Source organism: Drosophila bipectinata, chromosome 2L (genome assembly GCF_030179905.1).
Source record: "Drosophila bipectinata strain 14024-0381.07 chromosome 2L, DbipHiC1v2, whole genome shotgun sequence".
NCBI classification, from domain to species: Eukaryota; Metazoa; Arthropoda; class Insecta; order Diptera; family Drosophilidae; genus Drosophila; species Drosophila bipectinata.
Window position 1 is genome coordinate 10,215,211 of NC_091736.1, and position 13,658 is coordinate 10,228,868.

Genomic DNA, 13,658 nt, shown 5'->3' on the forward strand with positions numbered 1-13,658 from the left:
ATGATTTAAAAAAAATCATTTAAATTTAGGATTTTCTTGAAATTATTTTATTTACATTTTATTACTTCTATACTAAGAGTAGGGTATATTTTTTAAGACCAAAAACTTAAGTAAGCACCCAGGGTTTTTGCATCACCGAACCGGTTATTTCCCAGAGCTTGAGATGCGATTTATAAAACAATGATACTTTAGGTATGTTTAGCTTTTTTAAAGACATTTGTATTACTATATAAAAAATATATTCTCATTTAATATATTTCATGTATATTTTGTAAATAAAAATTTAAATTTTGAATAAATTTGCCTAGCGATTTAAAAATTAGACTATGTATAATACAGCGATAACCTTTAAGCAGCTTTGAAGAATGACTTCATAGAGCACGGAACCTCATACATATATAGTATTTTTGAGCGTGATCGCTGATTAGTTGGCGATAGCAAAGCTAGTAATAATCAGAGAGGTTTTAGAAACCCAAGATCAGTTCTATTCAAATAGTCAGAGTGTTTAGAAGAGTGCGCAAACAAGATTAATAAGGATGAAGTCTAATCTTTTGATTAGCGTTGTTTGTTTCTTGGTACTACTAGTAGAGGTGGGTCATGGATACTGCGCTTTAAAACAGCCCTGGTGACTTCCTATTTGTCTTCCAGTTGGGAGCTGCCCGAGCCAACCCAACCAGGGTCAACGAATGGGTTCGCAACCAGGCCCGCGAATTTGGATTATCCGATGCAGAATATGATGAATTGAGGCTCAGTGGACAGCCGCTGGTTAAAACTAACCAGAACGATGCCGGAGTGCGAACCTCAGTGACGTACGTGCTAAGTCCCGACGGCAGTAAGATTTCTCGGACTAGACTATCGGAGTTAAGGCTTCCGTCCAGGCAGGAATCTGTTGTCTATCGTGGTCCAGACAACATTCAGAATTGGGGATACGCTCCCAATCCGGCTCCCCAAGTTTTTCGTCCTATCTTAGAACCCGACTTTCTGGCCAGGTTCTTCGACAATCCCTTCATAAATCCCCTTGGAATCGGATTTCCCCAGTTTGCGACTCTTTTCCCTGACTTAAGCCCGCCTCCCGGAGTAACGCCCCATGTCGAAACCAAAACTATAACGGATCCCTCCGGCGGTCAATACACGGTCACCACCAGCCATTGGAGTACCCACTCGGGTTCCGGACAAAACCCGTTCTTGGCACCCAGGTTCGACCTGCCTGGATTTCCAAATATAGGTAGCCGAATTTATCCAAATAATCCACCTTTGCCGCCGGCCCCATCTTTTGGACGCCCAAGTCCCCCAAACCGCAACCCGAACCCCCAAGCCGGCAACCCACCTTCACCAGCGGGTGGCTCCAGTCCACCAGATGTTTCACCAAACTATCCAGCTAGCAGAGAACCACTAGGTGACGGCGACACGGACGAGTGGGTACCGGTACAGCAGCCCACTTCCACCCAAAGAACCCTAGTTCCACTGCCAACACTAGCACCCCCTAAGGGAAATGCTCCATCAAATGATAGAGCCATAGACGATTTCCTAGAAAAGGTCGATCTTACTCCCTCGGAAATCGAAGAGGAGAATGGCGAAGTGGTCAGGACCATTGTGGACAGCAAGGGACGTGTTCTGAGTGCCAGGTTTGTCCTGAGCACCGTCAAGGGGGACAACGAGCCCTTGAAACAAACAAAACCCACAAAGTAACCGCAATAATCATAAAATATATATGGAAAACCCTGCACATTTCGATTCTTGTTATGTAGTCATGTAAAATATTCAAAAATAAACATGTATACGATCCACTGAAAAGCATTTAGAGATTCTTATCAACGGGTTAAGCCCCGAGATAGTGACGGCGTCTGAGTTTATTTTCCAATGGGAAAATTATTAACCTACACATACCTTTCCGGAAATAGGCATTGTTTTCGTTAGATTTCACAATATTGCTTATAGTACACGATCTTACCTGTAGTGCTCTGGGTCTCTCTAAAAATAAGCAGCTACAAAGCTTGGAACTAAAATATTCAAAAACTACGCGTGTTTACATATACAATGGGAAAAGGTTATAATATCTTTATTTTCAGATCGCTGGCCAAATTAATTAAAAAAGCATAAATAGTTCTGTATAGCTAATTTATTACAAACGATATTTGGTTTTTCGCTAACAACTGAGCTGTAAAAAAGGAAAGAAAGAATATAAAAATATAATTGCAATAATAACGAAAATCAACAAAAATAATACATAAATAATAACATTAATGGATTAAGCATGTTAACAACATAATTTAAACAAAAAACATAAATTGCAGCCAAAAGTAATTCAAGCATTAAGAGATCAAAAATTAAAAAAAAGCAACACAAAGGAAGCAGAACGAGAAATTCAATTTGAATTTCAAAGCAAAATTATTAAAATACGTAAAAAAGCTATTGAATAATTTTGTGCGCAGCTCGATGGAAGCGCGCTTGGTGGGCCGAAAGTGTATGTGGTTGGTACTGATTTGGGGCTTTTAGGTGGGTGGTGCAGCAGTCAGCAACGTGGTACTTGTTGTCCTGCCGACATGTGTCTTTTTCTGTCATTGTCTTTCTCGCTCGTTAGCATTGCATTAGTTGCGTTACGTTTATAAGCCAAGCATGTCAGAGAAAAAAGAAACTAGATTAGTAAAAAATTGTTGGATGATCCAGCGTATGAAAGTCGATAAAAGGTTGATTCTTAAGCATAGGTAGGGTAACTAAATACTAACATTTATTAAGTAAATAAGCAGCAATCTCGCTCTAGGCGGCAGCAAAATGCAAAAATTAAAAAATGGTGCCTGTTTTTAGGCGGTCAATAAATAAAAAGCACATAAATATTTGAAGAATTCCACACGATTCTGTGCTTGTTTTGTGCGAACGTGTTTTTAAATTGTTTTGGGCACAACAATAGTAAAATTTATATAAACTTTTTGTAGAGTAAGTTATTAATATATGCAGTAAATCGCCAAAGGCTCTCAAATTTAATATAATAAAACGTGAAATATCAATATAAAACAAATTTAGGATTGTTTGTCTGGTAACTTTGGATAAAAAGATGTATGGTATAAAAAAGCAGCTTTGATTGCTCATTTGAGATCAAATACCACCAGGAATTCTTAGCTCTATAGAGAATACTTAAAGTCCTTACTCACCAGGTTATCGAACCGCAGGGCATCCTCGTCACTGAGTCCCATGCTGCGCGTCAACTGCAAATACGTCGAAGTAATTGGCTTCAATCGCTCCAAGTCCAGTGGTGGCAGCGGCAAAGACAACTCCACTGGCGGCACTCCACGCAGCTGAGGAATTCGCAGCTCCGGCAGCGGCTTGGGCGGACTGGGCAGCTCAAGCTTAAGCGGAGCCGGGGCGGCGCTGGCCACAGGGGTTGACGTGGAGGCCGGGTTGCCCGTCTTCGAACTGGAAAATAAAGATTTGGTTAGATTGATCGGTGTGTGGGCTCTATCTTTGGGAGGGGCGGTGGGCGTGGCAGATGAGACAGTCGGAGAGCGAGCACGCAGCAAGCTGTCCGGAGAAGTTTTGAACGCGGAAGGACCAGGATTCGGACCGGGAGAAGATGCCTTGGGAGGTGGTGCCAGTACTGAATCTGAAGTGGTGGTGATGGTAGACGTAGTGGTAGGGGTTGTCGGGACTGTAGGGGTTGTTGTTGATGGGGTTGAGATGCTGGTTGGATAGCTGAGGCTCTGAAGCAGACTGCTGCCGTAGATGGGCGGTGCTAAAACCTGTTCGCCAGCATAGAAACGTCTCATGAAGTCATAGTAGCGAAGCAGATTATCCCGCGATTTCAACAGCTGCACATCAAAGCTTTGGGGACTCGAATTCGAATGCGATGGAGGATTGGCCTTGGTGTTGCCACTAACACTCGTTTGGGACTGAACCTGGGCCGACTCTTTGGCCACACCCGGCGGACTCAACGGACGCTGCAGCTGGGTCTTGACCCGAATTTTGGGCACGCTAACCGGTGTGGTTTCAACTGCCCCCGGTGCCCCGAGTGGCTTGGGACTGGGGCTCGGCGGTGGTGCCCCCAGAACATCGCTTACGCCACTTGCCACCATGGTCCCACTGCCACTCCCACCCCCGCTCCCTCCTCCGCTTCCGCCCAGAGCCAAGCCGCCGGTCACCGGCATCGAGGCCTTGAGGTCAGCGCTCGAATGACGGCGACGCTTGGCCGTGGGCCCCGCCTCCAGCGAGCTCTCCGTGTGTGATGAATAATTCAGGTAGTTCTCCACTTCCGAGGAGCTTTCATTGCCGCCCAGGTCGGTCTCCTTTCCACCCCCCAGGGGCGAGGAGGGGCGCAAGTTTTTCTTGCACTCGGGGCAAATGGTTAGGAAGCGGGTTACTGCCTCGCGGGGTAGAAACGCATAGGTTTCCGTTATCTATGGGAAGAAAGGAAAAAGGTACAACTAAATTACTCAACAGTAAATGGCTTTTGAGTTAATATTATTAATAACAAATGAAGTTATCAAATCAAATCATTAAAAATAGCTATACACTACACTCACAATGCGGTAGGTGCGCTTCTGGCCCGCATGCATCCCACTGCGTCCGCCCAGTTCCATGTGCACATTGTAGATGATATCGAAGAACTCCTCCACACATGCCACTTTGCGGTAAGTCCGACGACCGAACCCTTTGCTGGTGGAAGCAGCAAATAGGTCCACATCTCTCGGATTATCTGACAAAATGGCAGATGTGGGAAGAGGCTTCAGACTCCGGCGACTTCCAGGTGCCTCCTCGAAGCCATCGGGACGGTTGGTAGTAAAACCTAATAATGGTAATTTGTATTACAAGTTAATATGAAATTTTTAAGAGCAAGCTTATTGTAATTATGTTAAGAAGATAGGCTACTAAGATTATCATTTAATGATATGTGGATATGATTAAGTACTTTTAGACTTTGTGAGGCTAAAACTCACCCTTTGTCTTGACCCAGAATCGAAACTTGGAGCTGTCCGGGCGACTGTGCTCCTTGCCCTCCAGAGCCTTCAGGATGCGTGCCTTCTTGCGCAGCGTTATCGTCTTGGTCTTGGCCTGATCGCCGTAGGTGGAGAGAGCCCAGGGCTGGAACAGCGCGTAGATAATCTCCCGCTCACCGCCCGGCTGTTCCAGCTCGTCCACGTCCGCGTCGTAAGCCGTCTCGGCCTCCCCCTCGCCCACAGTCACCGGCGAGCTCTCCTCCCGCTCCTCGATGGCGTAGAGCTTCCTCTTGCCACTCCACTCCTCTGCCGAGGACTGTGGGTGAGGTGGTTCTGGCTGGTCCAGGCTAGGCTTGCGGCGGCCATTGGAGTGTTCCATGGTTTAATGGATATGGGCAACAATTTCAAATCACACTATTCAATTGAAAACTCGCACAATCAGAGCCAAGTCCAAGGGATAATCGATTGCATTGGGCAGGGATAGAATTTTGTTTAAAATTTGAGCTTCAGCTGTATTCTATTATTCGTTTGGTGGGATTTCGTCGAATATCCTGAAAAGGTTAATGCCCGAAGGTGTAACTAATTTTGAATTCTTCAATTTATAATATATATTTAAATTCAATTATGCAAATTAAATAAACCACGTAGTTTTTAGATTAACATTAGTTTCTGTTAATCTGTTTTTGGATAAAAAATGGAGTTGAAAGACAATATTTTTGAAACCTACTTTTTTCTACACAATCTTTTTTCACAAAACTCAACGAAAATTGGCTAAAAACAAACACGATTTTTTTTAAACAATTTTTTTTCAACAAAAGTCAACAAAACAGTGCTTTTTAACGATATTAAAATTTAACAGAAATCCCACAGAAACGAAAAACAAGCGCCCAAATCTTTTCGCCTCAACAAATAACTAAAGGCCAAAAAGAAAAGAACAACAGCGAACGCGTCGCGACCGAATGAAAGTTCAAACTCAACTGAATGACCAACTGATCGACGTCCCACCGAGAAGATCTCGAGGAGATGCGGATGCTTGGCCGCCTCGGAGGAAGGTCCTCGAAGGTCCAGTCGAAGACAGGCTGGTCCAGATACAAACCGGTTGTCTGAACGGGCATCTTTGAACTTTGAACCGAATCACCGAGAACCAAACTGCAGAAAAGCCAACCCAACGAAGGGGTTGAGGTGAAGTCCATGCAGCAGGCTCCTCACATGCTGGAGAATCTCGCAGATAAGCCTCCTGGATGCCTACCTCAATAAGTTGCGCAATTGCTGGCCGGCGAATCTCGAACAGCCCTGCTGAGCTTCTTGTTGCCGGGCTGAGCCAACCCGACGAGGACGAACTCACCCCTAACCCAGCTAATGGATGTTTTGCATATTTAGTAGCCCACTTTTGGGCTGTGCTCAGAGCGCGTAAGAGCGCCGGTTTCGCTCGCTTTTCTCGCTCAATAAAAGACGATGATGACGTTTAGATGCCGGCAATCCCACCCACATAACCACCCAACACCCCCACTCGGTGGCCACCCATCCCATTCCCAACCAGCCGCCTGTTGCGCCTTTTTTCTCCTTGAAGTGTGTATTGTTTGCTTGTTTTGTGCTGAGCTCACCACCGAGGCGTCACATGTTGCGCCACACTACACAAATATTTGTTGCGGAAAATATGAGTATTTGTGTGAAAAAAGACAGAAAGATGCGGCCTTTAAATAAGCATAATCAGGAAGAAATCACATTTAGCATTGCGCCAAAAAGCATGCTTTAAAAAGTGTCAATATTGCCCGTTCATAAACGGGATTGTCTTGGGTGGTGGTTATTTCTCCTTAAGGGTGCAGAAGCATTGTTTATGTCTTAAATATTATCTTGTGTATTTTTTTATGTCTCTGAAATTTATCTTGTCCTACTATTGGTCAACACCGTCCCAGAACCGCTTTATCTTGTTGCCATGGCTTCTGTCTGCGTCTTGATTCGAGGGCCCGGGTTCAACATAATTACTGGACCCGATTTAAAAATATGACAAAACTATCCTCAAAACTGGTTGAATTTTGGCCGCCAAAAAAATGTTTAACGGAAAATGGTACTTTTTCAGCATTATTTATTTTGGTAAAGTCATATTGCTCTTTTATATATTCTTGAAATTTCTAAAAGCTTCGAGGATGTAGTGCGACAAAATCCCCTTTGAGGACATACGTATGTTTTAATAAATATTTATTTTATTTAAGTATATTTTCCTAGGGTTGTTTTTTTATTCAATAATGTTTCACAAAGAATTAAAATATCTATTCTGGATTTTGCATTCTGAATTCTAAATATTATTTTGTATCATATCTTCATCGATGGAAATAAAATTTACTACTATTAATATCTTGAATGTTCAAGATATGAAATTCATATATGTCTCTTGGACTTTCAAGTATTATTTATGCAATAATATGTATATTTTTACTATTAAATTTCTTCGAACCTTATTAAAAATCTTATATTTGGACTGGATTTATTATTTTTTATTATTCAATCAGTGATATAACTAAGCCAACTAAGAACTTAATTTCTACCCATTTATTCGCTCTTAAAAAGTTTTTTTGGGTTGTTTGGATTGGCCAAATAATTTCTTCACAATATTCACAAATTTTAATTAAAAAAACACTTTAAAATGATCACAGTATCGAATAACATTGGACCAATAGATGCCAAATTTATCAAGGCAATCGAAAAGGTCTCCCGCCAGAAGCTCATTAGTGGCCGTGGCCTCATCGCTTATGCATTGAAATTGGCAGTCACTTGTGAAAAAATCAATGCATGTCTGAGTAATCGATGCGCCTAATGGAATATCTAAGCTAATAAGGCGGAGCACGTCACCCGCCAGGAACGACCAGGATGTGAACCTAAACGACGACTCCTTTCGAGGACAATTACCGAAGCAACTTATAGACAAACAATGGATGGCTTTTGGCCATTTGGTGAGCTAATGTTTGGTCTACCGGGGCTGGCTACTTGCCATTTGGTAAGCAATTAACCAACTGACCAAATAGCATGAATAAATCGACTGGACGGCTAAGTAGTTGATCCGAAAGAAGCTGCCTTCAGGAGCCGGTTCAGGAGTGCAGCATCTGCGACAGGACATTAGATATAAACAAGTTTGGCACCATAAAGGATACTTTCTCACGCTCGATCTCAGCATCCGCATCCGTCGCCGGACATGAAACTTTTATAAGAAATACCTCCTTCGTTTAGCTGAACTTTCACATCAAAATTTCAACGGATTCAGACCCAGAATGCAGAGATCGTCGCTTCAGTCCGGTTTTGCAAACTGGACATCGACTCAACTGCCGCTGAACTTTGACACGCATCCCGGCCAAGATGAGCATCAACCCTTCCCATCTTGAGACTGGTTTGAGACCGATGGTCATCCTCAGCCTCCGTCGGGTCCATTTTATTGGGGTGGGTTCTTGGCTCGACACTGGCCGATGTAGAATCCGATGCTGATGTTTTCCTATGATTTGGCCCGCATGACTCCTTTTTTCCTCACTTTTCGGCAAAGATAATGTCCAGTTTTGGTTACTTCTTTGTCTGTTTGTGGATCGGTTGTCTGTATTTATGTGAACTTGATTCTGATGCTCTGATGATGATGCTGTGCCAAAGGACACCAATAAAAAGTCCACACATCTCGCCACCATGAGAGTTTTTATTTTAGGGAAAAATAAAAGGACCAACGAAGATATTTGACATCAAACCAGTTCCATTTTTAAGGGACAGTTTATAGGAGTTTATAAGAATTATTGTCTATTTATTTTGTCTATTATTTTTAAACTGAAAATAAGTCAAAATCAAGATTTAATATTAAAGGAAATAAGCCTTTTGAAAAAGCCTTCCGTTTTTTCAATAACTGTATCATCATAATCCATAATTGTCCAAAGTTCGACTCAATTAATAAAAATCAATATTGAGATATATTGCATATTTGAGAAACTATTAAATTTTTGCAGCAAATCGGGGATTTAAAAAAGAGACAACAAAGGAAGCGAATTGTTGTTTAATTCTTCTGGTAAAAAACCAATGCAACCGATGCTGGCAACAATGTGAGAAGTCGGGGATCTCGGGTTGGGGCAGTTGGAAAAACTGATTCGTTGTCGGTTCTGGCAGGCAGATAATGAGGATGCGGCGCGGGTTGGCGGGCATAGGGATATAGCCAAAGGGTCGGCGAAAGGAAGGCGCAATTTTACGCACAAAAAAGAGCTGGCCCAGGGGTGGGTGGCTGTGTTCGGGGTGTGTGGGTGTGCGGGTGTGCCGGCCTGTAGGCTTAACAACGCAACATAAATTAACGCATATTTCAGTTGCAATTTAAAAAAGAGCACAAAGCGAACGGAACTGCAGCGGATGATGGCAGTTCTGGGCTCCTCTGCAAGCGCTTCAATTATTTGCTGTTGTTATTGTTGTTTTTGTTATCATTAACATTGTTGTTGTTGTCAAAAGTGCCAGTACAGCGCATTATTTTCAGGCCGCTTCAGCTGCCGCTGCCACGGCCGCTGCCAGTGTACGCACAAAAAACGAACAAAACCGACAACGCCCCAAATGCTGGAAAAAAAGGTCCCCAAACCCCTGTAAAAATGCATCGATGCGCCTAAAAGTATGCAACGCATTGGCTGCCCATCTGTCTGACAGCCCCTTGACCACCCCCTACCAAAATACCACCCACCATTCCCAGCCCCAACCCTTCGCTTGCACACACGCACATATGACAGCAACTGCCGCTGCTGCTGCTGATGCTGATGCTGCCTGCCGCTGTACATTATTTACCTCTTGTTCGTTTTTTCCGGGAATCGGCGTTTTTTACAAGTTTTATTGCATGCGTGCGCGAATGAAAAATAAAATATATAAAAATATATAACGATACCGCTCCAACACGTCGACGCCACCATTGGCCTCGGTGACGGCGAACGCTCAAAAAATGAACAAAAAGCAAAAGAGATGCCCAAATGTGGAATCGCGTGCAAGCAAACGGGCCGGAGCGATTGCACAGCAATGTCCTGGGTCCAGGATCAGGGTGCATATATAGGTGCACTGATTGCCACCATCGATGGGTGGGGAGGGACTGAAGGCTTGGGGAAAGGGCAATGGAGCTGTGGGACAGCTCGACGGCAGGGAGTCGGGGCAGCGACAGCAAAGGCAGTGGCAGCGGCAGCGGTGGCCATAAAAAAAACCCCAGGACAGACGCCGGGGCCAATGGTGCGTATGTGTGACGTCGGCAAACGTTGGGCGACATCAGCGGGAGAGGAAAAATAAATTAAAAATGGTTTGAGCCGCTGCCGCTGCTGATGCTGCTGCTGCTGCTGTAGCTGCATTTTCCACTCGCATTGTTTTTCTTTTTTAAGCTCTGCGCAAATATATTGAAAATATTTCCCTTTTTTTATGCATTTATTTATTATTTTATTTATTTTTTTCGCTTTTTTCATTGTTTGTTCGCCTAAAAGCGCACAACATTTTTTAATTGGGTTAGTAATTGAAATTTATCGAGAGACTTCCACGCACAGCGAACTCCACTGGGGAGGCCAATCCAATGCACACAAAGCGATAGCTTTTTGAAAAAACTGAGAATAGAAATGGTTAGACTTCATAAGTCCTGAAAAGCCAGAGAAGTGCGTCCATTGTTTTAAATAAAAATTTTTTCAAAATATTTATACTTTGTCCTTAAAAAAATATACGATGAAATATAATAGTTACTCCTGAATAATGGCTAGTATACACGTTTATTTTTTCGTTCTTCTTCATTCAGCCTCACACTTCCAAAAATACTAAGAGCTAAAAACAAAAATTCCAAAAAAACAAACTAGAAAATTCCATCCTTCAGATAACCTATCGAGACTTTTGAGAAAATATTCCTTTGCGATAGAATGACTAAAGGCCTCGTGTGGAAACTTAAAACTTAAACTTGGAAACTTAGAACTTAAACCAAAAAAAAATAATAGAATAGAATAGAAATCTCGACAAAATAATAGAAATAATATAACTTAAACTCAACTTAGGTTGCACAAAATAATTAATTCAAACTAATTTACTAAGTTTCTCAGGGTTTAACAATTTAGGAAAATATAATATTACCCTTTGCTTTAAAATCCATTAATATTTTTAAAGGTCAACATTAGCAGACGTAAGATAGGATAAAAGTTGCACATTTTTTGTTTAATTTGTGATTAAATGTTAATGAACTTTTGGTCTATTTTAAGAAAGTTGAGATAGGTTTTCTGAGAAAAACAATTTTTTTTTTAAATTATGCTTAACTTTCTTTAAATTTCAGACTATAACTTCACTTTTTATCTTTTTTAAAAAGAACTTTCACAAGATAGTATTTATAGGCCACACAACTAATTTATATTTAAAAGACTCATGACTATTTTTTTTATATCGCTATTTTTTCTTAAAAAAGAACCTTTTTTTTTTAGTTTTCGGTTAACTAATCCTGAAAAATTATAGAAATCCATCAACTGCTATTGTGCAGTTAAGATCACTAATTTTATTGTTCTTTTAAAAACTCATTTCTAATTCGAACGTGTGTATATTTCCATATTTATCATCATCTGTTGTGCCTAGAACGAAATGATAATAGAACAATATTTTACCACCAACACATTGACAAGGAAATCTCATTTATCCTTTCGCTTCTCCTTACCTGGACCAGAGACAAATGCAACGTCCAATTATGGATGTTTTGAATAGATTTAAAAGCCGCCCGAATGCTTAGCCAAGGAAAATACAGATGCAAAAAAAAATTATTATTATAAAATAAATTACAAGCCAGAGAATCCTTTCCTAAATGCATTTATTAAGACTGTGTATGCTCTTTCGTCCAAAATTCGAAAACATTGATGCACAAAAGTACTCTGCACATTGTGTGCCCTGTGAGGAGTTCCTGGGACGAAACCAAGAATTTATGGGCCATTGCGGCAGTGGTTTGGGTATTCTTGAGAAAATCTACCAAAATAACCCCTTGGAGAATAAGCAAAGGATGCAAAAACTGCAGCAAAGTGCAATAGCAATAGCAACAGCAACAGTAGCAACAACGACAAACACAAAAATGCAATTACCGAAATGATAACAAGGCCTACGAATGCATAAGGACATCAGACGATGGACGGAGTTCTTCATCTTGGTCTTTGCTTTTCAAGCTCAAAATTCTGCAAGTGTGTGTAGGCCTGAGATTGTGCGAGCATGTGTGTTAGTCAAGTGAAGCATAAAATATGTATTAATAAATATATATAGAAAAGAAGTAAGATATACGGCTGATGGATGCCTTGATTCAGAACGAGTAATATTAAAAAAAAGTGGGAAAAAAACCTTAAATAAGAATGGAAAATATTGGAGTTCTTTTTGGGCTATCAGAACTTGTATTCCCAAAATATCAGATCTATAAGCATCATAAGTCAAGCTCATAATATTTACAAAATGTGCATACCTGCTCTTCTAAGCGGTGTCCATTGAGCCAAAGTCTCCGTATAAATATGGACATTTATACACATACATCTGTATTGCAAGAAGATATTCATGCTCCTGAGCAAGTGGCGGTGTGTTTGTGTGTGTATTTTTGAGCAAGTCAAAGATTTTCTATTAAATTTTAAATAATTCAATTTTACATTTTACCAAAAACATTGCAAATGAGTAAAGTAAACCTAACATAAACACACGCACACACCCCGAGTGCCCCGCATCCCGCACTCGCACCCGCACACACAAGTGCAGCTGCATCCCTAGACATTTCGTATATATTTACATACATAGAGCTTCTGAGTGCGTGAGGGTGTTGTTGAGGTTGCTGCATCTTGTCCAAAAATGTTTCATTATGTTTGTCTTGCATCTTGCATTGCCCACTCGAAGAAAATCTTAAGCCTTCTTGCAGCTCTCCCCCACCACCCCGGTGCATTGTCTTGCATTTTCAGAAAATATATTGCATATGCTTAGGCGATGCCTTTTCTATTCTCCCACACAAGTACGCACGTGTGTGTGTGTGTGTTTTTTGGGCCGCCTGGGTGGCAGTTTCATTCGGTTTTTCACCATTCTGTCCCCCCCCACCAAGATGGGAGGCACACACAAGATTCTTCTTATGTCGGCCTGTATATAATTAGGATGGGCCGTAAGCCGGTACAGTTTTCTATTTACCAGAAAGTGCACTATACATGGGCCGTGTTGCATTTGTGGGCTTAGATACGTTCTGGTGTGCATTAAAATAATCGCATTGGGCATCGCCCATTTCTAAATGTATTTGGTTTTTTGCTGATGCGTTATAAATATTTTCTTTTGTCTTTTTAATATAAGCTTGCATGTAATGAGTAATCAATTATATATTTTCATTAAATCTTCTTCAATCTTCTCTTAAATCTTTCAACAGGACGGAGATTGGAGTAAACAAGGCATTGTTTTTTCGCTTATATATTATATTGAACTAAAAAAAGCATTTATGTAACTTAAGACAGATAGACTTGAAAAATTTTAATCTTTATAATACACATTTCTCATTTTTAAAAAATAATTTTTTTAAACAATCAGCCATCTTATTAAATCTTTATTGACGCATTATTGGATATAAATTATATTCATTTCTAAAGAATTGTATCACACTTCCATTATACTTCCCGGTTCGTCAGTAATTAAACTGCCAGTTAAACATTTTTTTGGTTTGCTGTTGTAGGCTGCTAGTGACAAATTAAATAATCTTATGAAATTCAAAATTTCAAAAGATCTGACAAC

The 13,658-nt window shown here is 41.1% G+C and overlaps 2 protein-coding genes across 2 annotated transcripts; one reads left to right on the forward strand and one right to left on the reverse strand.

The window, feature by feature from the left end:
- Window positions 1-472: 472 nt before the first annotated feature.
- Window positions 473-1,794, forward strand: LOC108126681 (uncharacterized). Its single transcript, XM_017243345.3, has 2 exons — window positions 473-590; window positions 649-1,794. Exons 1-2 carry the CDS (start codon window positions 537-539, stop codon window positions 1,687-1,689), a joined length of 1,095 nt encoding a protein of 364 aa, XP_017098834.3. The 5' UTR covers window positions 473-536; the 3' UTR covers window positions 1,690-1,794.
- Window positions 1,795-2,267: 473 nt separating this feature from the next.
- LOC108126666 (uncharacterized) lies at window positions 2,268-5,722 on the reverse strand. The gene is made up of 5 exons (XM_017243323.3): window positions 5,656-5,722; window positions 4,929-5,479; window positions 4,515-4,777; window positions 3,150-4,388; window positions 2,268-2,635 (listed from the first exon to the last, which is right to left on the reverse strand). Exons 2-5 carry the CDS (start codon window positions 5,305-5,307, stop codon window positions 2,513-2,515), a joined length of 2,004 nt encoding a protein of 667 aa, XP_017098812.3. The 5' UTR covers window positions 5,308-5,479; window positions 5,656-5,722; the 3' UTR covers window positions 2,268-2,512.
- Between the last annotated feature and the right edge of the window lie 7,936 nt (window positions 5,723-13,658).

Bases quoted from the DNA above. Each gene is read 5' to 3' on its own strand.
- LOC108126681 (XM_017243345.3), top strand. From the start codon at position 537: ATGAAGTCTAATCTTTTGATTAGCGTTGTTTGTTTCTTGGTACTACTA. The intron at 591-648 runs GTGGGTCATGGA...TTTGTCTTCCAG, and splicing joins TCTTGGTACTACTAGTAGAG to TTGGGAGCTGCCCGAGCCAA.
- LOC108126666 (XM_017243323.3), bottom strand. From the start codon at position 5,307: ATGGAACACTCCAATGGCCGCCGCAAGCCTAGCCTGGACCAGCCAGAA. The intron at 4,389-4,514 runs GTGAGTGTAGTG...TTCTTCCCATAG, and splicing joins AGAAGCGCACCTACCGCATT to ATAACGGAAACCTATGCGTT. The intron at 2,636-3,149 runs GTGAGTAAGGAC...TTACTAATCTAG, and splicing joins CCCTGCGGTTCGATAACCTG to TTTCTTTTTTCTCTGACATG.